The sequence below is a fragment of the Helianthus annuus genome, chromosome 2, assembly GCF_002127325.2.
Source record: "Helianthus annuus cultivar XRQ/B chromosome 2, HanXRQr2.0-SUNRISE, whole genome shotgun sequence".
NCBI lineage: Eukaryota > Viridiplantae > Streptophyta > Magnoliopsida > Asterales > Asteraceae > Helianthus > Helianthus annuus.
This window is the reverse complement of record NC_035434.2, coordinates 173,817,745-173,841,380: the sequence shown is the minus strand read 5'-3', so window position 1 is coordinate 173,841,380 and position 23,636 is coordinate 173,817,745. Positions and strand designations below refer to the sequence as shown.

General features: G+C 38.1%; 3 protein-coding genes across 4 annotated transcripts; 2 read left to right on the top strand and 1 right to left on the bottom strand.

The window, feature by feature from the left end:
• Positions 1 to 2,571: 2,571 nt before the first annotated feature.
• LOC110927369 lies at positions 2,572 to 3,384 on the top strand. Its single transcript, XM_022171047.2, has 2 exons — positions 2,572 to 2,975; positions 3,092 to 3,384. Exons 1-2 carry the CDS (start codon positions 2,635 to 2,637, stop codon positions 3,150 to 3,152), a joined length of 402 nt encoding a protein of 133 aa, XP_022026739.1. The 5' UTR covers positions 2,572 to 2,634; the 3' UTR covers positions 3,153 to 3,384.
• A 2-nt stretch (positions 3,385 to 3,386) lies between these two features.
• LOC110927368 lies at positions 3,387 to 6,402 on the bottom strand. Of its 2 annotated transcripts, none has more exons than XM_035986072.1 (3): positions 5,954 to 6,402; positions 4,122 to 5,802; positions 3,387 to 4,024 (listed from the first exon to the last, which is right to left on the bottom strand). In XM_035986072.1, the coding sequence occupies exons 2-3, from the start codon at positions 5,787 to 5,789 to the stop codon at positions 3,653 to 3,655; spliced, it is 2,040 nt and encodes a 679-aa protein (XP_035841965.1). In that variant the 5' UTR covers positions 5,790 to 5,802; positions 5,954 to 6,402; the 3' UTR covers positions 3,387 to 3,652. The 2 variants fall into 2 exon arrangements, with proteins under 2 accessions (XP_035841965.1, XP_022026738.1); XM_022171046.2 differs by having other exon boundaries at positions 4,122 to 5,796.
• Positions 6,403 to 13,402: 7,000 nt separating this feature from the next.
• Positions 13,403 to 22,769, top strand: LOC110927370 (dihydroxy-acid dehydratase, chloroplastic). Its single transcript, XM_022171048.2, has 14 exons — positions 13,403 to 14,015; positions 15,244 to 15,315; positions 15,542 to 15,589; positions 16,410 to 16,564; positions 16,646 to 16,840; positions 17,858 to 17,969; positions 18,092 to 18,161; positions 18,774 to 18,832; positions 19,346 to 19,469; positions 19,860 to 19,930; positions 20,556 to 20,657; positions 21,661 to 21,741; positions 21,830 to 21,988; positions 22,483 to 22,769. Exons 1-14 carry the CDS (start codon positions 13,488 to 13,490, stop codon positions 22,534 to 22,536), a joined length of 1,830 nt encoding a protein of 609 aa, XP_022026740.1. The 5' UTR covers positions 13,403 to 13,487; the 3' UTR covers positions 22,537 to 22,769.
• The last annotated feature ends 867 nt before the right edge of the window (positions 22,770 to 23,636 follow it).

Here is a 23,636-nt window from a genome sequence, read left to right as displayed (position 1 = left end):
CAAAAGGTAGACGGGCAACAAGCTGCGCCGCCACCGCTTTCTGAATTGCAAACCCTAATATGCCAAAGACAAAACCTCGTCCCCCTGATGCTGAGCAATTGTTGTGAATGACCCATTGGACCCTGGTCAGGAATTTGATAGCTTCTGGCGCTGGGGAGTCAAATGTGTCAAAGGCAAAAGGGACAAAAACATGTTGGTTCTCTGCACAAGTTTTAGCGTGCTTATCAACTTTCTTCGATTCTGCCTTTCTTGCTCCTTGTCCAGCTACAAACCCGTTTTCCCTTAAACCAACCAGAGGGGAAACCCCCGTGAGGTCAACACAAGCATGTTTCCCCCTAGCCCAACCAAAGACGAGCAGATCCGCTGGTCGCAGAGTAGATCTCCCCTCCATAGCGTCCGTAAGGAAATTCACAGGAGCCTCTTTCTTAGCCGAAATCCCAGCTCTTCTCAGGATGTCTCACAAAACATCTCGCACTCAGGTGTTGTTTGTTTTTTCTGTAGGAAAAGGTCTGCAGTCTGCGGACCACATCTGCAGGCATCTGCAGGAGAAGAGGTGGACCAAATGTCTGCAGTCTGCAAGGAGAAGAGGGTTTGTTTTTTTTTACAAAAACCCTTCTCTTCTCACACACACCACTACTCTCTCTCTCTCTCTCTCTGCCTTGAACACTCTCTCTCTCTACAATCTCTCACCACCACCGCCCTAAACTCTCAATTTGAAATCACAAACCAAACACGCCCTAAAAACCCTTCATCTACACAAACCACACTCACAGTTGGTGCCTTCAATTGATGGGACGGCCTAAACTCCCTGAAACCACACGCCCTAAACTCCCTGAAACCACAGTTGTTGCCTTCAATTGATGGGACGGCCGGCTACCACCACCACCGTCTGGTGGTGGCGCAGCGACTAGACAGAGAGGCGGAGAGGGAGAGAGACAGAAAGAGAGAAAGAGAGGCGGGTGTATGACAGCGGCGACGGCTGTGATCGACGGCGAACGGTGGCGACGAGCGGCTGAAGATGGTGACGAGCAGCAGGCAGCGGGTGGGTGAGAGTAGAGATAACCGGCGGTTTGAAATGCGTGCGGGATTCATGGAGGTTTGGTTGAAGATTGCTGTGAGAGAAAGATGGAACCGGGGGGATTTTGGTGAGAGTTGTGCTTGTTTGTTGGTGTGTGTTTGTTGTATGTGGGTGGGAAGGAGTGAAAACGAAGGGATAACAGCAATAAAATGAATAAGCAACAGTCGACTGTGATTTATTTGAGATGGATGGGATGGTGGCAGCAGGTGGGAGGGTGTGATGGTGGCAGCAGGTGAGGTGAGGAGAAGAGAAGGGCTGTGATGTGAAGAGGAGTGTTTGGAAGATGTTGGAAGATGTGAGAAGAGGTTAGAAGACATGGGTTGATGTCTGCATGGGGAAGAGGTCTCGCAGACCTTTTTTAATGAAAAGTCTGCGAGAAAACAAACAAACTGCAGGACCCAAAGGTCTGCGCGACGCAGACATAAGTGGCCAGAAGTGCTTCTGACCAAAAAACAAACAGCACCTCAGTCATGCCGATATTTGAACCCAGCTACAAATAGTTAAGTCACAATAATCAGTTAATTGTTATTTAATTAGGAATATGTATTTATAAATCCATTGTTGGAACAACCTGCTTTAGATCTAGGAGTGTAAATAATATTACAAAATATATGTGTTATCTTATAATAAGTGTATAAAATGTGAAAGAGATTATAGAGGACACCCGGACGCATGTTGATGTGATTGTGCTGCTATCATAAATCATAATTGAAGCATGTGTACTTCACATTTACTACCACATGCGCATTTTACTTTTTATTCTTTACAAAATCAAATCTATATTTTATTTAATTAATATGTCACATTATGTATTATCTTTATAGTGAAAAAGTTCATGAATTCACTCATATTTCACAATGTATCAAAATATCAAATTCTTTCGATTGTTTCTTTACAAAATAAACAGATGCCTTAGAATCTTAGATGTTGCAAGGTTGGGATCGCAAACGGTGACGGCAAACACGATGGATATCCCATGAACAACGACGTGTTGACATATCTAAAACTTGTTCTCGGTCCAGCTGGTTATCTGCTATACATTAGCGCTAACACACCCCTACAATTGAAACGACATTCTAGCACCCATTTTATGATATAAAAAGTTGTATGGCTTCGAGTGGTCATGCACGGCAAATGATTGTGGATAAGATTTTGGTAACCAGTGGAATCATCTAAAACGACCTGTTAACCAGTGGGATCAGTGAAAACGACCTTTTAACCAATGGGATCAGCTAAAACGTAGCTTGGAGTCTTGAACTGTGTACGAAGTTTCACCTCGGCACGTTTTGATATATCAAATATCACCTCAAAGAAAATAAAATTACCTAATTATCTACTTTATACTATAAGTAATGATAAGATTTAAAAAAGCACAACTTAGTGGGAGAAATATGATTGCATTGTTCCCTACCAAAAATCTAATGCCACTCTCTATAACCAAATTTGGACTCATCATTCAACACTAAAACACACTTTTCTTGTTTCAAATTTCTCCAAATACTTAAAACTTCTCTACGCTTAATCGTTCGTATCTTGGCTGCGTCGGCACATAATCGATGCACGTCTCTAGACTGTGCTCCTGTTACGCACCATCAAGCTCGAACAAAGGAACTCCAGGAGACAAAAGCCGCAACAGATCATACAACAAAAAACATCAACATGTGATCATCAAGGACGATGAACATGTTCATCGAGGGAAGATCAACGGTGTTAGCAGCGAGAGCAGAAGCAAGATGTATGGAACCGATCACAAAGGAATAGGAATACCGATCAAGACTAATTTCAAAAAAACTTTAGCACAAGAAGATGCTAATCGAATTAGTTCGGGAATAAGAAAAGTTACATGGTCTGATGCGTATGGCAAAAGTATCGCTCATGTTCAAGAATTCGAGCCCAGGTAAACCCGAAAAAAAAAAAAAAAAATACTTTTTTTTATCTTTTCATTTTTCAGTTTTTGGAATTCATCAAGATTCAAGATTCAAACTAAAGTTTTGATCTTTGTTTAATTGATAGTGTGTCTGATGACGGCGAGCTAGGGGGCGTACGCAATTCATGTGTATGTACTATACTTTAACTAGGGTGTTTGTTGACTTTTTTCAAGTCAAAGCAGATTTCTAAACAGTAAACTCCAATTGTGTATGCTCCATTGACAATATATGTTCTTGACCTTTTGCAAGTCAACAAAGTTGTGGAAGCATAAGCATTGACCACAAAGTCAAACAAAATAACTCCACAACAGTTTTTGACCTTTTGCAAGTCAACAGTTGTGTATACTACTATACTCCGTTGACTTCTCGTGCAATCAGTAAAACGTCAAGTAAAGAAATTCAATAAGCATTGACCACAAAGTCAAACAATCAAACTCAACAACGGTTACGAAGCAATTCAAGAATCACAATTTCAACTTTTTATACCCCCCACAATGATTTACCGGAGTCTCAACCTAACAACTTACTTGAGAGCAAAGCGGCTCCAAATTTCGTTCTTAAACTAGCGCAAATTAGTGAAGATTTCAATAAAAATAATCTTACCGGCTTGGTATACCTGTCAAGCACCTTCCAATTCATTCTTTGACTACTGATTTTGACTTTGACTTTGACTTTGACTTTGACTTCTTCCTTTCTTTGATTTGTTCTTCTCCTGCATCTTCTTCTTCTTCGCTTCAGCACTGATCCATGTGTAGTCGGCAGGAATTGCAAACGGGTCGGGAATAGTTTCGATCCTGCTGCTTGACGCGTTGGATGCTGAGTTGGCACGGTGATACGGAGTTTTGATCCACTGAAACCAAGATGAAGATGGTGCGGACTGATTCGTCATTGACAGGCTATCATGATCACCGCTTGTCGGACTTGAAGGGGGGGTTGTGAATTCATCCAACGGTTGTAGTTCTTCGAACTTTGTGAAAGTAACCAACACCCGTATGGTGGGTATCACCGGAATCGCAACCTGAAACCATATTATTGCCCGAAAATTAATCAATAAGTTATGAAGAGTTTTTTCAAACGTATGTAACAAAATAGCGGTAAACGAATTAAAGAAGTACCTTAACAGGGAACGTGCCCATCGGAAGTTTTGTGGTAAGCAGATCGCGTAACCGTCTTATCGCCTTGACTTTATTCGCTAAAATATCAAGCAAAGGCAATAGTTCTTCGGTCCTCAACGGAAAATTCGGTGCAAGCCAAAGAACAGGCCTCAACCCTTTTTTATACTCGTTTTCACGGGCCGCGTCTTTTCGTTTACTGGCGGTCGAAAGTGTAGAAGAAGACGGTTTCAAATCTTTTGCTTTCCGGTTTTCATTTTCTTTAAGAGTAATCTCGAGTGAATGCCTTCCCGGATGAATATGACTTTGACTTTGACTTTGACTTGTGGATGGAGAGTCCCCGAGGAGATCGCTAACCTTCTCATCTAAACATAACGAACCACGAGGTGGGACCGGTGCACCCGCACCCTTTCGACCCTTTTCATGTTTGTTATTATTGTTATTATTATCGCGTTTTCTCCATCCATCAAACCACCCTTTTTTGTCTTTTTCATGCTTACTCTCACCGTTTTTGTAGCTAGGTGTTTCCTCGATCGGGATCGGGATATCTCTTTGTTCGTAACAACTATGTCGATGCCCGATTATCCCGTTATTTTCATGGCCAAGATCCGCAGAATCTAACTTTAACGCAGCTTCAAGTTGTTTCCGCTCTTCATCTGTTAAAATATCGTTAAGCTCTTCACTTTCTGTTTCGTTTTCGTTACACGATGAAAAAAACTCATCATCCGACATGGCACCCGGGACCCGCCTAGATTTTATACTCACAACCACATTATGCATATCGTACACTTTACATTTCCACGCACCGACGGTTTCGGTTTTCTCTTGTCGTCTCCATGTAATTTGCGGTAAAAGAACCGCTTGCGTGACGTCAATCCCGGGCCGGAAAATATTCGTCGATGACATCGCTTGGACTTCCTGCTGCACCTCCTCATCGGAAGCCGGTGCACCAGCGCCATCTAAAGCATTCATCACTTCTTTGTTTTTATGCGAAATCATACACAGGGACCCGCTTGGAACCTTACCATCTTCAGAACCATCACCGAGAAACAAAACTGTTTGATCGGCCCGTTGGATTCTAAACCCGTCAAATCCAGCTAACGTCATATCCGCCCGCAAATTCGCACCACGTTTCCATATCTTGTAAGTATCCGAAGGGGCGATACGGGAAATGAACGGAATAACCGAGCTTTCGAACTGAAAAGTAATCTCCATGTAAAAATCACGCATTCGTCTCATCGTTCCTAACAACCGAGGCAACCTCCTACACCATTTCCCCCACGCGATCGGTTGATAATGTCTAACAATAATCCTCGCAATCGTCTCTTCACGGTTACAAATCGCTTCTTGCAACGCACTCCACCCCTGCTCATTCTGCAAACTCCAATCCGCACCAGCAAGCATGAGCATTTCCGTAGCCGTAACATCACCAAGCTTAACCGCTAGGTGAAGCGGGGTGTCACGGTTAACAACATCACGCCGGTCAATCACCGCGGAAATCGCTTCCGCTTTCGCTTCCTCAGCTAGCGAAACCGACTCGTTGTGAATCTCCGACGGGTCGCAGAGGCGAGGCAGACCCGCGATTATTTTTCGCAGGGCGGTGTAATCTCTCGTTACTACAGCTTTATGTGTAGGACTGTGTGAGTATTTTGTAACGTCAATTGCCGCCATCGCTAACCTAAAGTCGTAACAACAAATACAAACCCTAATCAGCCGTTACAAAATTGGATCCCAAATCTCAAATTAATCATTTCAATCCATGAAATTACACCTAAACAACTAAATTAAACAGCAAAATAACAAACAAAAGGGTTCGAAAAATGCAGAAATCTGACCTTATAAGTTATAATTATCAAGAGTGTTGAGTGTCGAGTGTTGAGCCCTCACCAGAATAACCGAAATATTATACTTACAAGGCCCTTGCGATCCAATCCAAATCAGACAACCAGCAAAACATACATGTGGGGAGGTGGGGTTTGAGAAATATTTAATATTTTGAGAAAATATTAAATAATTTGTGAAAATTAGAGGAGATCTTACGAGGGTTTTGGGAATCTTGGAGTCAGATGCTACAAAGCTTAAATCTTTATGCCATTGAAGTGAAAGAAAGCATAAAGATTGAAGCTTTAATGGAGATTGTTATTTTTTACAGGTGGGAAGAACAAGAAGAGGACGATGATAAGGGTAACATTTAAGTTGGGGGAAGGGGCAAAGGTCTCGTTTTTATTTTTTTTTTTAGTTTTTTTCTATTTTTTTTTCTGGTTTATTTATGGAGTAATAAGAACACGGAATGAGTCTTGTTTGGAGAGAGAGAGAGAACCCTATTCATGTCATAAATTGACAAGCTTATAAATATTGACACTCAACTTTCATTCTTTACACAATTCAACCTCTAATCCTAACAAAAGCTAACCATACCAAAAGCCAATGTGGAAATGTGTTTTTGTTATAAACTAGTTGATGCTCCGCCCGCGTTGCGGGGCGATGGCCGAATAACTCTCAATCAATTAAAAAACACTATTATAGTTTTGTTAGGAAAGAAAAAAACTAAAACGATGACAAGACCTTAGTTCTGAGCTCAAGGCAAAACTGTAGTTTGTCAGGGATTAATGAGCGAGTGTTAGGCAGCTCCTTCACATGGAAAAAAAATTAAATCCAGTCAACCAATTAAAAAAAACACTCTTATAGTTTTGCTAAAAAAACTAAAACGATAGCAATATTGTAATTTGAACTGAGGGCAAAATTGTATTTGTTGAGTTGGGTAAAATCGTAATACTATAAAAGTTAAATTGATGGCAATACTATAAATTTGAACCAGAGACAAAATCGTAATATAACTTTGCACTAAGGACAAAATCGTAATTTTAAGCTGGTGACAAAACTATATTTTTAATTTGAACTGGGGCAAAATCGTAATTTTGAATTGGGAGGCAAAAGCATACTTTTATTTTGAACCGGGCAAAAACATAATTTTAAACTGAAGACGAAATCATAATTTTTGAAACGGGGCGAAAATGCAAAATCCTCATTTATAGTTTGGGGCAAAAGCAAAAATTTATTTTGAACTGGGGCCAAAATTGTAATTGTAATTGTAATTGTAATATGGGGATAAAAGCATAATTTTGAACCGAGGGCAAAATCGTAATTTTGAGCGAGGGACAAAAACATAATTTTATTTTGAAGTGGGGGCGAAAACGTAATTTTATTTTAAAGTAAGGACGAAACCGTAATTTTAAAACGATTTTAGTTTGGGCAAAAGCAAAAATTTATTTTGAACTGGGGCCAAAATTGTAATTGTAATTGTAATATGGGGATAAAAGCATAATTTTGAACCGAGGGCAAAATCGTAATTTTGAGCGAGGGACAAAAACATAATTTTATTTTGAAGTGGGGGCAAAAACGTAATTTTATTTTAAATTAAGGACGAAACCGTAATTTTAAAACGAATATAAAAGAAAAAAACTGTTGGTCCAATGAGGGCGTGCCACGCAGCTGCGTGGCACTATTCCTCAACCACCATTTTGTACTGCTATTCCTCAACCACCATTTTGTATATGTTACAAATACAAATTACAAATACCTGTATTCGTATCCGTATCATACCTGTATCAGTACTTGCATCTATATACCAATTTTGGTATTTGGTACATGTATCGGTACTCTATTTTAATATCTCGGTATTTGGCATTTTTGGTATCGGTTCGGGTAAAAAAGAGTACCAGTACCGAATTTTATATAGAACTTTAAAAGTTTTTTTATATTATGTTTTATTTCGTATTATGATATTTATGGTTGTATTCGGTACCGATATTTCCGGTACGATTACTTTACTGATTCCAACCCTAGATTAACCTACTTCATAGAGGCACATGTCTTTTGTAGAAGAGGTCTCGGTTTTAAACCTTGGCAAAGGGTGTAATTTAGTCGAAAATTGGGGTGCGAACGAGCCAAACCGAGCCCGAGCTCGACTAGGCTCGAGCTTGAGCTCATTTAACCTATGAAAGCTCGAGCTCGATTTGAGCTTTGTTTCTAAAGCTCAAGATCGGCTCGTATGTAGTTTTCAAGTTCGAGCTCGAATAGTTTATTATTTTTTAATTAATTTATATTAATTATAATTACTATTTTTTCATATATAATTTACTAAACAAGATTGTTTTTAGGCTTGGGCTTAAGCTCGTATAAGCTTGGCTCGGCTCGTTCGAGCTTTTTATTCAAGCCGAGCTTAAGAAGCTCACGACTAGCTCGACTTCTTATCACCCTTGTTTGAAAGTAACATTTGTTGTTAAAAAGTATCACCAAAGGAAATGTTTGTTTGGTTAAAGATTTTAACTTTTATCATTTGAAAACCCCTTTCTTTCTGTTTTTATAAAAACAAAAGGCGGCATAATTGTGTTTTCAACCAATGTAGCATTATGGGATGTTTATACTCTAATTGCAAAAGGGGTCTTATGACTCTTGTGTTTCAATATGGTGTTCTATTTTGTGTAGAGGATTTTTATCTTATTGGTTGGTAAATGTGTAGATATCTATTAATGGTTTGAATGTACATACTTTCATTTTGATACAAAAGATACAAAAAGGATTCAAAGTCATAATAAGTTAACCATTGTTCTAACACCTACTATAACAAAAGTAATGAAATGTTCATTCTTTAGATCTATCAACATAACTACTTTGTTATTTATCTAACAATCATGTTAGAGAAAGACTATCATACTTCATACATCATACATTTTTCAAGACCGTAAACATTCATAATTCATGAAGTGTGTTGTTTTGTAGTTGTTAGAAATGTACCGATGAATTTACGGTATCATGTCAATAGCTTGCTAGCAAAAAAAGTACAAGTAAAGTATAGCTTGTGTTGAGCATGTGAAATTCATTCAATTGAGTTTAAAAAAAAAAAAAAAAAAGCCATTGATTTGATACCATACTTGGTGCTTATAATCCAGAAATTGTGTCAAAAGTATAAAAGATGAAAGTTTAGTGAAGAAGGTGAAAATTGTGAGGAATATATGAGGAGGTGGAAACACGGCAAAGGAAAGGGGTGCATGTGAGAAGGGAAAGATGAAACTTTGCTTTCTTAATATGATGTGTTGATTGGTCAGAATTTTCATATTCTAACATAAAATTATTAATTAATTATTATTCTATTCTATTTAATGAGTTGAGTATTATTGGGTGGCTACAGGTGGCAGACCCAGATAGGTATCGTCTCACTTGAACCGATCCGACCGACGGTTCAATTTATTATCATAAAGTAGGGATGATTTATTACACAAATACATGTGTATAATACAAACTTTCATTATCGTCTACCTTTTTAATACCCAACATTCTCTTACACTTAAGGTTGTGCCTTATGGAGCCACTTACGACGCCATACATTGAGACACCGGTGTTCAAAGGGTGTCGACGTGTCGTGGGCGCCTCCACTAAGTCCATGGCGGACATGATCGAGACGAGATGGAGCGTATATTTGATCAACCCATCACTAATTTTCTGTATATTTTTTCTTTTGTTTTATTTTTTAGTTAATTAGACGATAACAACCTTGTGAATAGTGGGTTATTTAAAGCCTCGCTGTCATGACGTGACACACTTTTTAGTTAACTCATAATGCATGGCCTAAATAAAACATAATCTTTTGTAGAGTTAATTACTTTTTTCGTCCCTTTGGTTTGTCAAAAATCACTATTTCAGTCCATTAGTTTAAAAATTGTGATTTCAGTCTCTTTTACAAATAAATAACATTGATTTTTGTGGGGACGTGGCCAGCCAAGAGTAAGGTGAGCAACCTCCCATGACGCCCTTTCCCGGGGCTAAGAAGTTAATAAAAATTATATATTTCATATATAAGTTTGTTTAAAAATCAAAAGCCAGTAAAATTTTAAACTCAATTATACTCAATATGGTTTTTAAATGCATTCTTGTGGTGTATAACCCAACTAATCCATTGTAACCCAGTTGAACACTTCAAATTTCAAACCCAACTAATCCATTGTAACCCAGTTGAACACTTCAAATTTCAAACCCAACTAAATAACAAAATCCTATTTTGACAGTATCAGCAAAGGTAAAGGCCAAAGACCAATCGGTGATTGCATTCTCAATGGCCAACGTTAAGAGACTGTTTTTAGTTGCATAGATCCCTTATTTTTCTCGTCGACTATGTGAGTGGGCAAACACCAATCCCTTAAATTTCATTTACGTGAGTAACTTTGAGTCAAATTACAGACGGTGTCCTTTAACTAAAGAAATTACAGTTGCTATCTTTCACGTTATAGTTTTCATACATATTTTTGTTCTAGCTCTGTTAATATTTAACATTAACTATGATCATGTGTCACTCACGCGAGGGCATAATGGTCATTTTACTCTACCCTTCCCCTTGTCTTCCTATAGCAGTACCCGGCCAGCTATCCAAAATTGTCTTCGGCCACTCTCTGGCGACGTCTCAGCCAATTCTCCCCTGCTTCATCTTCTTCTTTAGTGACTACCTCGTTTCATCCACAACCCCACCCCTATCGCTAACGCCTTTCAAGCCAAATCGAGAAACCCCCGAAATATTATGGTTTTTCATTTTAGATTGGAAAACCATGGAGTTTGTTTCTGACTACGCCCAATAGAATGAGAACAGTTTGATGTGCAGCTCCTCCTCGTCGAGAGCGAAAAAAAATATTACGCACAACACCCAAAGGGGTACTGCACTTGTGGAACCACCAAATTTTGTTATTCCACTTGTTTGTACTCAAACTAGGTGTTGCCTACTTTTCAAAAAAAAACTAGGTGTTGCAAGCTATAAAGAAACAAGTAAGGATATTAGTAGGTGAGAAAGGGAGCACAAAATTGTATTTATTGGGCGATGTGGGACGAGTTTGCAAATCAACAACAAACACCAAACTTTTTTCGCGATTCCCGCTTCGTTACAACTCCGTTTCGCACGCGGTTTTTGCCTACGTTCACTATTTTCATATTACTATCTTATGGAAGAAAGTAATATAACATTCATGGAGTAGAGAATTGGGTTTAAACCTCGGATCTTGATGCGGGTCGAGGGTTACGTTCTCAAACTTGTGTTTGTGATTCTCGCTACGCTTGAGCTCAATTTTATGCACCATTTAGACCTACTTGCTCCTTAGTATACCAAGTATATCTTGGGGATTTGAATGGTTCGAAATGATAGCCCAAAATATGGAGAAAAATTGGCAAGAAAGTTATCTGAAAGTCATCTTATGCCAAAACTAAGAATGCAACATATAGAGCTTCTTACTTGCTATCATTAAGATCTAAACCCTCCAAAACACAATGTCATATCTTAAAGCATGTATATAATGAAGTTTGAATGATAAGAAGGTCATGATATGAGTGTTAGGTGTGTTCACAAAGTCTGCCAAGTTTTTGATCAACTTAAGGAAAAAACTTAAGTCTTAGACCTTGAGAGATAGATGGTTGCTTCAAGATACATGGAAATGAATTTAGAAATTTGTATAAAACATGTATAAGACTATAAACCACTAGATATGATAACATGTATGATCAAAACATAGAATCCACAATTTTTTATTGCTTTAACATTAAATAAAATTACATGGAGTATGAAAACGGATCGCGTTACAAAAACGGGTAGTTGACGGATGTTAAACGAACAATTAAGTTAAATCCGAGCAAAGGTTCACATGTGAAGTGGTCAGTTTTTCGCTTCAACGATACTATCTTCACGAATACTATCCAATCTGCAAGTATTCATAGCATACACAAATACTTTACCATGCCAAGCTACTATTCACAAACTGTAATGCATGTTCACAAATCTACCATGACCATTCGCAAATGCACCATTTGCGAACACTGCAACTATTTGAATACTAAGCTTGTTGCGTATATTTCATATGCAAAAACTATATCTATAATTGAATACTATATTTGCGTATACTACGAGTATTCACAAATTCAAGAAATGTGAATACTATATATGTCTTTTATGTAGAAAACCTAGATTTGTTGTTTTTGCGTATGTGATGATTAATATCAACACTTCAAGATTTCGACTTTATGATTCCCAACGGTCCACATGTGGAGGCTTATGAAGTCCCCATGCATAACCAGGTGTAAAAACGTGAGCTTTAACAAGAGAACTCGCCTTGTTTACTTGAAGAACTCGAACTTGAGACTAAACCCTTCGAACCAGTTGAGAATCGACGCTTTTTCTCATACCTTGGTCACCAAATGATGTTGATGAATGATGACGACCCAGTGCTAGCTCTACTTCAAACTTGTGCATGAAACTTGGTTGTACCTAACCAAAACTCGATTTCTCTCTCACACACATTTTCTCCCTCTAAAATGGGAACTTCGTTGCAATTAATGAGACTATTAGGGTTTCCTCCCCTTTTATGTGTGCGTCACATGAATCGCTAATTTACCCTCCATAGGTTTTCCCCTGGTTTCCCTTCAACATGAGCTTATAAGTCCAAATGCCAATTTTTTTATTTAATTCATACTATATTTACAAATTTTACGGTGTTACATGCCAAAAGTATCACCCTCAGTTGTATTAATCGTCGAAGAACAACTTTTTTAGGCCAAAAGTTTTATGATCAAATTTGTTATTTTTGACCAATAATTTTTCTAGCTCGAGTGTAAAAACCAATAACCATGGGTGGTGATAGGCGGCAGTGGGGGCGATTGTGGCGACGACGATGGGTGGCGGTGACGGGTGGGCCGCGGCGGCAACGGTGGCCGTCAGTGGTTGTTGGTGGCGGCGGCGAGGGAGGCGAATGTGGTGGGTGGCAACGATGCGGCGATGATGGGCGTCAGTGGTGGATGGTGGCGAAGGTCGTGGGTTGTGGTGTCATTAATAATGGATGCAAAAGGAGATGAAATGAAAAAAAATATAGGGGCAGATGAAATGATTTTGAGGGAACAAATGCCTTATAGTATGAATGATTCAATTCTATTAATCAAACAAACACCATTTTCTTCATCCCCCTCTCCTGGTAAAGATCTATTTCATTCCGTCTCTCATTCCTGCATACCAAAAACTACCTAAAGAATACGTAAAATTTCAATCCAAATACGATACACACTTTAGTCCAAACACAAGAAACAAAATATAACTTACTATAATCTAAACTTGCCTTATGTAGGACAAATAAGTGTTTATATTATTATTTCATTCAACACACATAAACTTATAAAACTATATGCCTATATCATTATTATACCCACCACTTTGGACTCAATAGAGTGCACTTAATTTATATGTTGTCTTGTTGCGACTTTATCACTTTTAACCTGTTTTAACTTTAAACACACACACCCCCAACTCAACTCAACCCACCACACGCCGCCGCCAAACCATCGACAATGCAAACATCCTTATTCTCCTCAACCACCACCATTCTCCCGACCACCATTGTCGGACCCACCACCACCCGAAAACCCTACACACTCTCAGTCCGAGCCTCCTCATCCACAACCGAACCAGCCCCACCACCACCAGTTGTACAATCTACAACAAAACTCAACAAGTACAGTTCAAGAATCACTGAACCCAAGTCACAGGGTGCGTCACAGGCTGTTCTGTACGGCGTGGGGCTGTCAGATGAGGATCTTAAGAAGCCCCAAATCGGTATTTCGTCTGTTTGGTATGAAGGGAACACGTGTAACATGCATTTGTTGAGTCTTGCTGAGGCTGTGAAACAAGGGGTTGAAGAAGCTGGGATGATTGGGTTCAGGTTTAATACTATTGGGGTTAGTGATGCGATTTCTATGGGGACTAGAGGGATGTGTTATAGTCTTCAGTCTAGAGATTTGATTGCTGATAGTATTGAAACTGTTATGTCTGCTCAGTGGTATGATGCCAATATTTCTATCCCTGGTTGTGACAAGAATGTAAGTGTTTTTTTTTTTTTTTTTTTTTTTTTTTTTTTTTTGTGGAATATTTCTTTGAATATTGTTAAAGATGCAATCTTTAAAGGGTGTTTGTTATAAGTCATGTTGAATACTTTGTTGGGGGTTTTTTTTTTTTTTTTTTTTTTTTTATGTTAAATGCAACCACTTTTGATCTTTTTGAAGTTAGTTATGATATTGAGACCATGCCACCATGGTAAGATGTTTTGTTACACAAGACCTGGCCATAACATATTCGCTATGCGGTTATAGCGGTCCAAAATCAAATAGCTGTCAAGTGCCGATATAGGTTATTGCGGTGGGATATTAGTAATTTTTATAGGAAAACTTACAGGTTTTGTCCTTTATCTTAATACCACTTATCAGGCGGTGTCCTTTTTAACGAATTTTGACAAGTTTTGCCCTTTACAAGGAATTTTGTTGCACGTTTTGTCCTTTAGGCTTAACCCAGTTAGATTTTCGTGTTAAATCTTGTCACCCAAGGGTATTTTAGTCTTTTTACCCATTTATTTAATATTATTTAAAAGAATAAAACAAAAAATTTTAGGGTTGACTCTTGAAATAAATGGGTAAAAGACTAAAATACCCTTGGGTGACAAGATTTAACAAGAAAATCTAACTGGGTTAAGCTTAAAGGACAAAACGTGCAACAAAATTCCTTGTAAAGGACAAAACTTGTCAAAATTCGTTAGAAAGGACCCCGCCTGGTGAGTGGTATTAAGATAAAGGACAAAACTTGTAATTTTTCCATTTTTATATCATGCAAAATTTATATATATACAAAACGTAAAACATATATAATATTAATATTAATAGTAATATCAAAACTCAAAAGTGCCAATATTTGAAACATGATCTACTCGTAAGCCATGAAATCTTCCTCCAAGTCCACGTCAACCAAGATATCCGAAGTAACGGCCAATAGCGCCGATAATAGCGGTTCCACTCTTCTGGAACGCTATTTGACACCACTGTCTTGGAAGAGCCCGGTAACCGCTATCCCACCGCTATTGACTTCTTAGCATATTTCCATAGTTTTGCAAAAAGGTTTTGCTTGACTCATCTTATGGTGCCCATAGCAACAGTTATCTATGATGATGGGCATTTTGCGGGGCCCAATGTCTCACCCTTGGTAGGGCTCCGTGATGTACAACCATTTAGATGTTATTCGTGTATAATGATCAAATGTTGCAAACATTTTCTTTTTCAGATGCCAGGTACCATTATGGCAATGGGGCGATTGAACCGCCCGAGTATAATGATCTATGGTGGGACTATTAAGGTTAGTATCCATTTTGATTTCTACAAGTTTTCAATATCGGTTTGCTTTCATCATAGGATATTTGATTAATAGGTATTTTGAATATTAAACCGGGATTAAGACAAGTAGTGGCATAATAGAAATTCAATGATACATTTTTGATGAACATGAACAATTGAGTGAAAGATTCTTGTTTTATTATTTGTTAAATTGTAATTTTGTATTAATTTTTTCGCTTGTATTGCAGCCCGGTCATTTTCAAGGCCACACGTTTGACATAGTATCTGCATTCCAGGTATTGTTGCAATCCGATTAATTACTAATTCTCAAGATATTCATGATGGAGAATCTTTAAAAAATATTCCTAATGTTTATTATGTAAAATCGAACTCTTCCGTCCCAAAATAATCGTTTGCGTTAATGCATTATTTTTAATTTGTCCCAAGTAGGGATGCAGATGAACACGAACTTCGTTTGTTAAGGAGATATATGTGTTCACGAACTATTCATGAACACTTACCAAACGAGATTTTATGTTCGTGTTCGTTTGTTATAGGCAACTAACGTAAACGAACGTTCATGAACACAAACTAATGTTCATGAACACAAATGTAAACAAACGAACACAAACAAGTGTTCATGAACAAAATATACAATACACTGATACTTATTAAAAACTTTATTTGTCGGAGTTTTAAAATATTTAAATAAAATATAAAAACTAAAAACACTAACGAACTATCGAACACAAACGAACACGTTACCGAACGTTCACGAACATAAATGAACGAATGCGGCCTCTGTTCATGTTCGTTCATTTAACTAAACGAACAAAATTTCTTGTTTGTGTTTATTCATTAAATGAATGAACACAAACGAACGTCCCGCCAAACGAGTCACGAACTATTCGCTGAACGTTCGGTTCGTTTGCAGTCCTAGTCCCAAGATAACGGTCGTCCACTTCCAAAAAATGGATAGTTGTAATTTACTAAATATCTCATTTTACCCTTTCGGGAACAATAATTTTGAGCAGAGGATTTAAGTGTACAAATATCTTTTCCGTATTATTTTTCAATTACGGGGCTTAATAATATTTATTGCTACAATTTTTATAGGTTTATGGAGAATATGTAAGTGGTTCCATAAACGATGAACAAAGAACGAATGTACTAAAGAATTCATGCCCGGGAGCAGGCGCTTGTGGCGGAATGTATACCGCAAATACGATGGCTTCCGCCATTGAAGCAATGGGAATGTCTCTTCCGTACAGGTGGGAATTTTTCGACGGTTAGTTTTGTATCACGCTTATAATTCCGTTTGTTGACTGATTTTTGTTTTGCGTTTCCAAAAGCTCATCGACACCGGCTGAAGATCCGTTGAAGTTGGACGAGTGCCGATTAGCTGGAAAATACATTCTTGATTTATTAAAAATGGACTTGAAACCAAAAGACATAATTACCCCTAAATCTTTGCGTAATGCAATGGTTACTGTTATGGCTCTAGGTGGGTCCACCAATGCTGTTTTACACTTGATCGCCATAGCAAGGTAAGAAGCACATGGGTTTGAATTTTCTTATGTGGTCCGTCTTTAGTATAATGTTTTTGTTGCGGTGTTTGATGTAAAAACATGCAAATGTTAAGTCATGCACATTATTTTACGTCATTTAATCCATTGGCTTATTAAAAGGCAACAAAAATGTGCTCACACATGTTGCGTGTTGGGTCCAAATATCCCTTAGACTAAAGGGTATGGGGGCCGGCTGAGGCCCGGTTAGGACCGGCGCCGGTCCCCCACACCGCCCCCCTGGGCTCGGCTCGGCACAACCGGCACCCCACAGCCGGGGTAGCCGGTCCTCCTTTCTCCTCTTGCCTCTCACACATACCTATACATACATACATATATATACATAAAGGGGTTCATCCCCCACCCCCCTAGGTCCATCCCCTCCAAGCCACTCCTACGTGGCGCTGACGTGGCGGCCCATCCTCTTGAGGATGGGGCTCTCCATACCCTCTAGTCTTATAATGCAAACTTAACCCGAATTAGAGAAAAACAATGATGCGCTTTATATGGTAACACGAGTAAAGTACACAGATGGTCCCTGTGGTTAACCAAAATTTTGGATTTGGTCCCTAGCTTTTCAAAAGTACACAGATGGTCTGGTTCCTGTGGTTTGCACTTTGTAACGCATTTAGTCCCCAACTAACAAATCTAAAGGTTTCAGCAGGTCCAAGTTAGGGACTAAATGTGTTACAAAGTACAAATCACAGGGACCATCCACGTACTTTCGGCAGAAGTTAGAGACTAAACGCGTTACAAAGTGCAAACCACATGGACCATCCGTGTACTTTTGAAATGCTAGGGACCAAATCCAAATTTTAGTCAACCACAGGGACCATCCACGTACTTTCGGCAGAAGTTAGAGACTAAATGCGTTACAAAGTGCAAACCACATGGGCCATCCGTGTACTTTTGAAATGCTAGGGACCTAATCCAAAATTTTAGTCAACCACAGGGACCATCCGTGTACTTTACTCTAACACAAAGCTAGAAACTTTGCAGGTCAGTTGGTTTGAACTTGACTCTAGATGATTTCCAAAAGGTTAGTGACGAAGTACCGTTTCTTGCCGATCTTAAGCCTAGTGGAAAGTACGTCATGGAAGATGTACACAAGGTATGGATCATAGTTTTTTTTTTTTTTTTTCTCAAAGCTCTATGGAGGTCAACTTCCATAATTTTTTTGTTTTATATAGTTAATTCACCGTTTATGTTTTCATTTTTATGGTTGTCGGCTAGATTGGAGGAACACCTGCGGTTCTTCGTTATCTTTTGGAGCTCGGATATTTAGATGGAGATTGTATTACAGGTATGCATAATGAAAAAAAAAGATCACTTTTTTTTCACATTTATGCAATTATGCTCGACTTTTGTGTCGCAAAATAACCATCATCTTTGTAATGCTCATACAAAAGACTATTGTAAGTAGAGGTGACAACATTAGAGGTGTAAAAATCGGTTTACGGTTATTAACCGAACCGGTTTTTTTCACCCAAAACGAAAACCGGTTTTTTAATAACCGGTTAGGACCGGTTTTTAACCGGTTTTCCCAAAAAAACCGTTTTTTTAAAAACCGGTTTCGGTTATTAACCGGTTTTTCAGATCAAGATTAGTAACCGGTCACAAACCGGCGGTTCGGTTATAAAACCGGTCCGGTTATAAAAAAACCGGTTTCGGTTTTTTTCCCGGTTTCAGTTCTAAAACCGGTTTTTTTGTACACCTCCAGACAACATTCGTTGGATAAGATCGGTCAAGTTGGGTTGACCACTTAACACCTTTTCGTCTGAATTTTTTTTTATAAAAATAAATGCTTTAGTTATGATAAGAAAATGTATTATTACTATAGTTAACCTTGAAATATTATTACAATAATAATCAAAATATTCAAATAATAACAAATTTAAGATGTATGCATTTTCAGTCACAGGGAAGACATTGGCAGAAAACGCAAAGCTTTTCCCTTCATTATCAGAGGGGCAGGTGATTCATCGTTTTTTGACCCATTTTACGTTTCAAATTTTGTTAAGAGTAAACTGTCATTTTGGTCCCTAAGGTTTGGTCACTTTTGCCACTTTAGTCCAAAACTCAAACCTTTTGCAATTAGGTCCCTGTGGTTTCAGTTTTATTGCCATTTTGGTCCAAAAATGAAATCAGGTCATATTTGTCTTATAAAATCCTGCAACTTTGTCATTTTTCTCAGGTGCAAATCAGTTCATATTTGTCTTTATAAAGTATGGTATTTATTTATAAAAAAGAAATGATCATTTTGCCCCTGCGGAAAAGGACAAAATAGCAGGATTTTATAAGACAAATATGACCTGATTTCATTTTTAGACCAAAATGGCAATAAAACTGAAACCACAGGGACCCAGATGCAAAAAGTTTGAGTTTTGGACTAAAGTGGCAAAAGTGACCAAACCACAGGGACCAAAATGGCAGTTTACTCTTTTGTTAACTTGATCTAATAATCAATAATTTGTTTCTTCTTGTCAGCAAATAATAAGACCACCGACAAACCCCATAAAGGAAACGGGTCACATTCAAATATTATATGGCAATCTTGCTCCCGATGGTTCTGTTGCAAAGATCACAGGAAAAGAAGGGTTATATTTTTCCGGTAATCCCCTCATTTTCATAAGAGTTAATTACTGTTTTCGTCCCTGTGGTTTGTCAAAAATCACTATTTCAGTCCATTACTTTAAAAATTGCGATTTCAGTCCCTATGGTTTCACTTTCGTAACCATTTCAGTCCCTGTGGTTTCACTTTCGTAACCATTTCAATCTATTTATTCTGCAAGTACAGGGACTGAAATGGTTACGAAGTGGACTGAAATGGATACGAAAGTGAAACCACAGGGACTGAAATCGCAATTTTTAAACTAATGGACTGAAATAGTGATTTTTGACAAACCACAGGGACGAAAACAGTAATTAACTCTTTTCATAAAATTTGGTTTGTTTTAATAGGATTTCTATTTTAGTTTCTATTTTTTTTAATGATTTTCAGGTCCTGCACTCGTGTTTGAGGGGGAGGAGTCCATGATCGCAGCAATCTCCGAAGACCCCATGAGTTTTAAGGTACATTTGACTGTATTTACGCGGTTTTTGTTTTCTTGAGTAAAATTCCATTTTCGTCCCTGAGGTTTGGCCAGTTTTGCCGTTCTTGTCCAAATGTTTGTCTTTCCACATCTGGATACAAAAGGTTTGAAATCTTGCCATTTTCATCTGGGTCGTTAACTTCATCGATTTTTCTTCATTAAGTCGAGGCTATTTTTGTCTTTTTTTGTTAACTTAAAGGGCAATTCGGTCTTTTGAATACTTGTACAGTATGCTAAATGCTTGTACATAGAGTGAAAAAAGACCGAATTGCCCTTTAAGTTAACACAAAAAGACGGAAATACCCCTGACTTAACAGACAAAAATGGATGGAGTTAACGAGCCGGATGAAAATGACAAGATTTCAAACCTTTTGGATTCAGATGCGGAAAAACAAACCTTTTGACGAAAATCTCAAAACTGGCCAAACCTCAGGGACGAAAATGGCATTTTATTCAAAATAATTCATATCTAAAAACTTTAATGTTCTTTCCGAAGTTATTAGAACAATAATAGTATGATGAAAAATCGGCGAGTATTATTTTTTTTATGTACTCGGTTACAATACAACGTTCAAGTTTGACTTTTTTTTGAAATCGTATTTCAGGGGAAGGTAGTTGTTATTAGAGGAGAAGGTCCTAAAGGGGGCCCCGGTATGCCTGAAATGCTCACACCGACAAGTGCGATAATGGGCGCTGGTCTAGGCAAGGTACTTTGTTAGCCATATTCGAAACTTACGTTAAAAATATGAAACTATGACGTAAATCCGGGCGTTATGGCAAGGAGCATTGATAATACGTAGATCTTAAAAAAATGAAACCGTGAAAAAATTTCACGTGTCGGACTGAAATTTATGCTAAAACACGCCATCGTGAAAAAACTTCACGTATGAACGTTTACTAAAGAAATCACGTTATTAAAACATAGATAAAAATAAGCATGTCGCAAATAGAAAAGTTTGTTGCCAATGTGTAATAGTTAAAAAGTTCACTGTAGCTAAGGTTCCTTTTAAATTTTGGATTTGGTCCCTAACTTTTTAAAAGCACACGGATGGTCCCTGTGGTTTGCACTTTGTAACGCATGTAGTCCCCAGCCAACAAATATAAAGTTTTCTGTCGGTTCCAAGTTAGTGACTAAATGCGTTACAAAGTGCAAACCACAGGGACCATCCATGTACTTTTGAAAAAAGTTGGGGACTAAATGCGTTACAAATTGTAAAACCAGGGGAACCATCCATGTAATTTTAGAAAGCTAGGGACTAAATCCAAAATTTTGGAAAACCACAGGGTAGAGGTGTACAAAAAACCGGTTTTAGAACCGAAACCGGGAAAAAACAGAAACCGGTTTTTTTTTAACCGGTTTTTTTAACCGAACCGGTTTTATAATCGAACCGCTGGTTTGTGACCGGTTACTAATCTTGATCTGAAAAACCGGGTGGCAAAAAACGGTTAAAAACCGGTCCTAACCGGTTACACCAGTTATTGTTTTGGACTTGAAAAACCGGTTAGTAACCGAAACCGGTTATAAAAAAAACCGGTTTTCTTTTTGGGTAAAAAAACCGGTTCGGTTAATAACCGAAACCGTTTTTGAAAAAAACCGATTTGTACACCTCTACCACAGGGACTATCCGTGTACTTTAATATATAGATATAAAGTTATTTCTAACATAGTGTGTTCTTAATGATAAGCTACAAATTTGTTTGATATTGCAGGAAGTTGCGTTGTTAACTGACGGGAGATTTTCAGGCGGTTCACATGGATATGTTGTTGGACACATTTGCCCTGAAGCACAGGTTCCATCGTTTTCCGTGCAGTTTTCCTTTTACGGAACATTGGTTATAATGCACGTTTATCATACATGATATGTTAATTGGGATGCAGGAAGGTGGTCCGATCGGTCTAGTCCAAAACGGGGATATAATCACAATAGACATCACCAAGAAACGAATGGATGTGCACCTAACCGACAAAGAGCTAGATGAGCGGCGAAAGGCGTGGACCCCACCTCCGTCCAAGGCTGAAAGAGGTGTTCTTTACAAGGTACATTACATACATTCCCTGTGTTCTAAAATAATTTAAGAGTAAATTACAAAAATCGTCCTTTATGTATGTCACTTATTGCAAACTGTGTCCTTTGTCTTCAATAATTACAGAAAACGTACTCGATATTTGCAAACTCTTGCAAGTTATATCCTTTAGCCCTAACTCAGTTAATTTTTGTGGTTAAATCTGACCAAATGGACCCCACATGAGGGTATTTTTGTGGTTAAATCAGACCAAATGAACCCCACATGAGAGTAAAATGACCAAAATACCCTCATGTGGGGTCCATTTGGTCAGATTTAACCATAAAAAATAACTGAGTTAGGGCTAAAGGATATAACTTGCAAGGGTTTGCAAACATCGAGTACGTTTTTTGTAATTATTGAAGACAAAGGATACAATTTGCAATAAGTGACATATATAAAGGACGATTTTTGTAATTTACTCATAATTAAATCATGGAATAAGTTTCTTATTATTGTTGGTTGCAGTACATCAAAAATGTTCAATCGGCATCAAGAGGATGTGTAACCGACGAGTTGTAGAATCAAGACGGATCAAGGAAGATATAGAGGATTATTGAAATTCTGCTCTATTGATTGAGTTTTTCGCCGGGGTTATTAGAAGAATGATTATATTTGTGTTACTCGATACCAAAATTTTCAATGATTGTGCCTCCATTGTGTAACGGTCAATAATTGTAATTCCATTTTGAATTGTAAGCAGTGGCGGACCTAGGAATTATTTTCTGGGGGTGCGAACGAAGGGTTCAACCAAATTTTCAGGGGGTGCAGTCGGGACTTTTACCTCGAAAATACACTAAACTTTTTTTTTCCAAGGGGGGTGCTCGCCCACCCAAGCTAAAGCTTGGGTCCGCCCTTGATTGTAAGGGTCAATAAACTGGAGAAAGAACGCTTAGTTGGTCCAGTCACGTTGATCACACCCATTGAATAGAAGACCTCAACCAGGTTGGTTATTGAACAGGCGTTGGCTTGGTTTCCAAAAAATGGATAAATTTTGTGAAGAACTAGTGAGATCACACACGCGTTGCTGCGGGAATTCGATAAATATCTCTTCAGTTCGTTATGGTACTCATACTCGCTATAGATTCGATAAATATCTCTTCAGTTTGTTATGGTACTCATACTCACTATAGAAACTAAAAGGAAAAAAAACCACAAATTAGTCTATTAAAATTTATATGGAAGCGTAAGTAAATTAATGTTTGAGATTTTAAAAAAGAGAAAATAGAAAAGGAAATTAAACAATCGAAAAAAGAACCATAGACTTATGATATAAAAATACTAAAATTTCATTACATGTTAGTCTAGTGATATGATGTGCCTCTTTATAAGCGTGAGATTGTGGGTTCAAATGAAGAATTGGGGTGGGTACGTTATGGCCCCTTCTCACGCGTGGAAAAAATTAGCACGCTGTCGCCACCTGCAAAGATCACACGTTCTTTTTGAGACACGTTAATATTATCACGCGTTGAGCAAGGAGAAAAGTTACCGTTTGGGCATGAATTTTTGACCGTTTGGGCATGATTTTTTGAAGGTTTTTTTTTTTTTTTTATATAAATCCACCAAACATTCTTCCCACTCAATCCAAAAATTAAAAAATTCTCCAACTCAATTCAAAAACT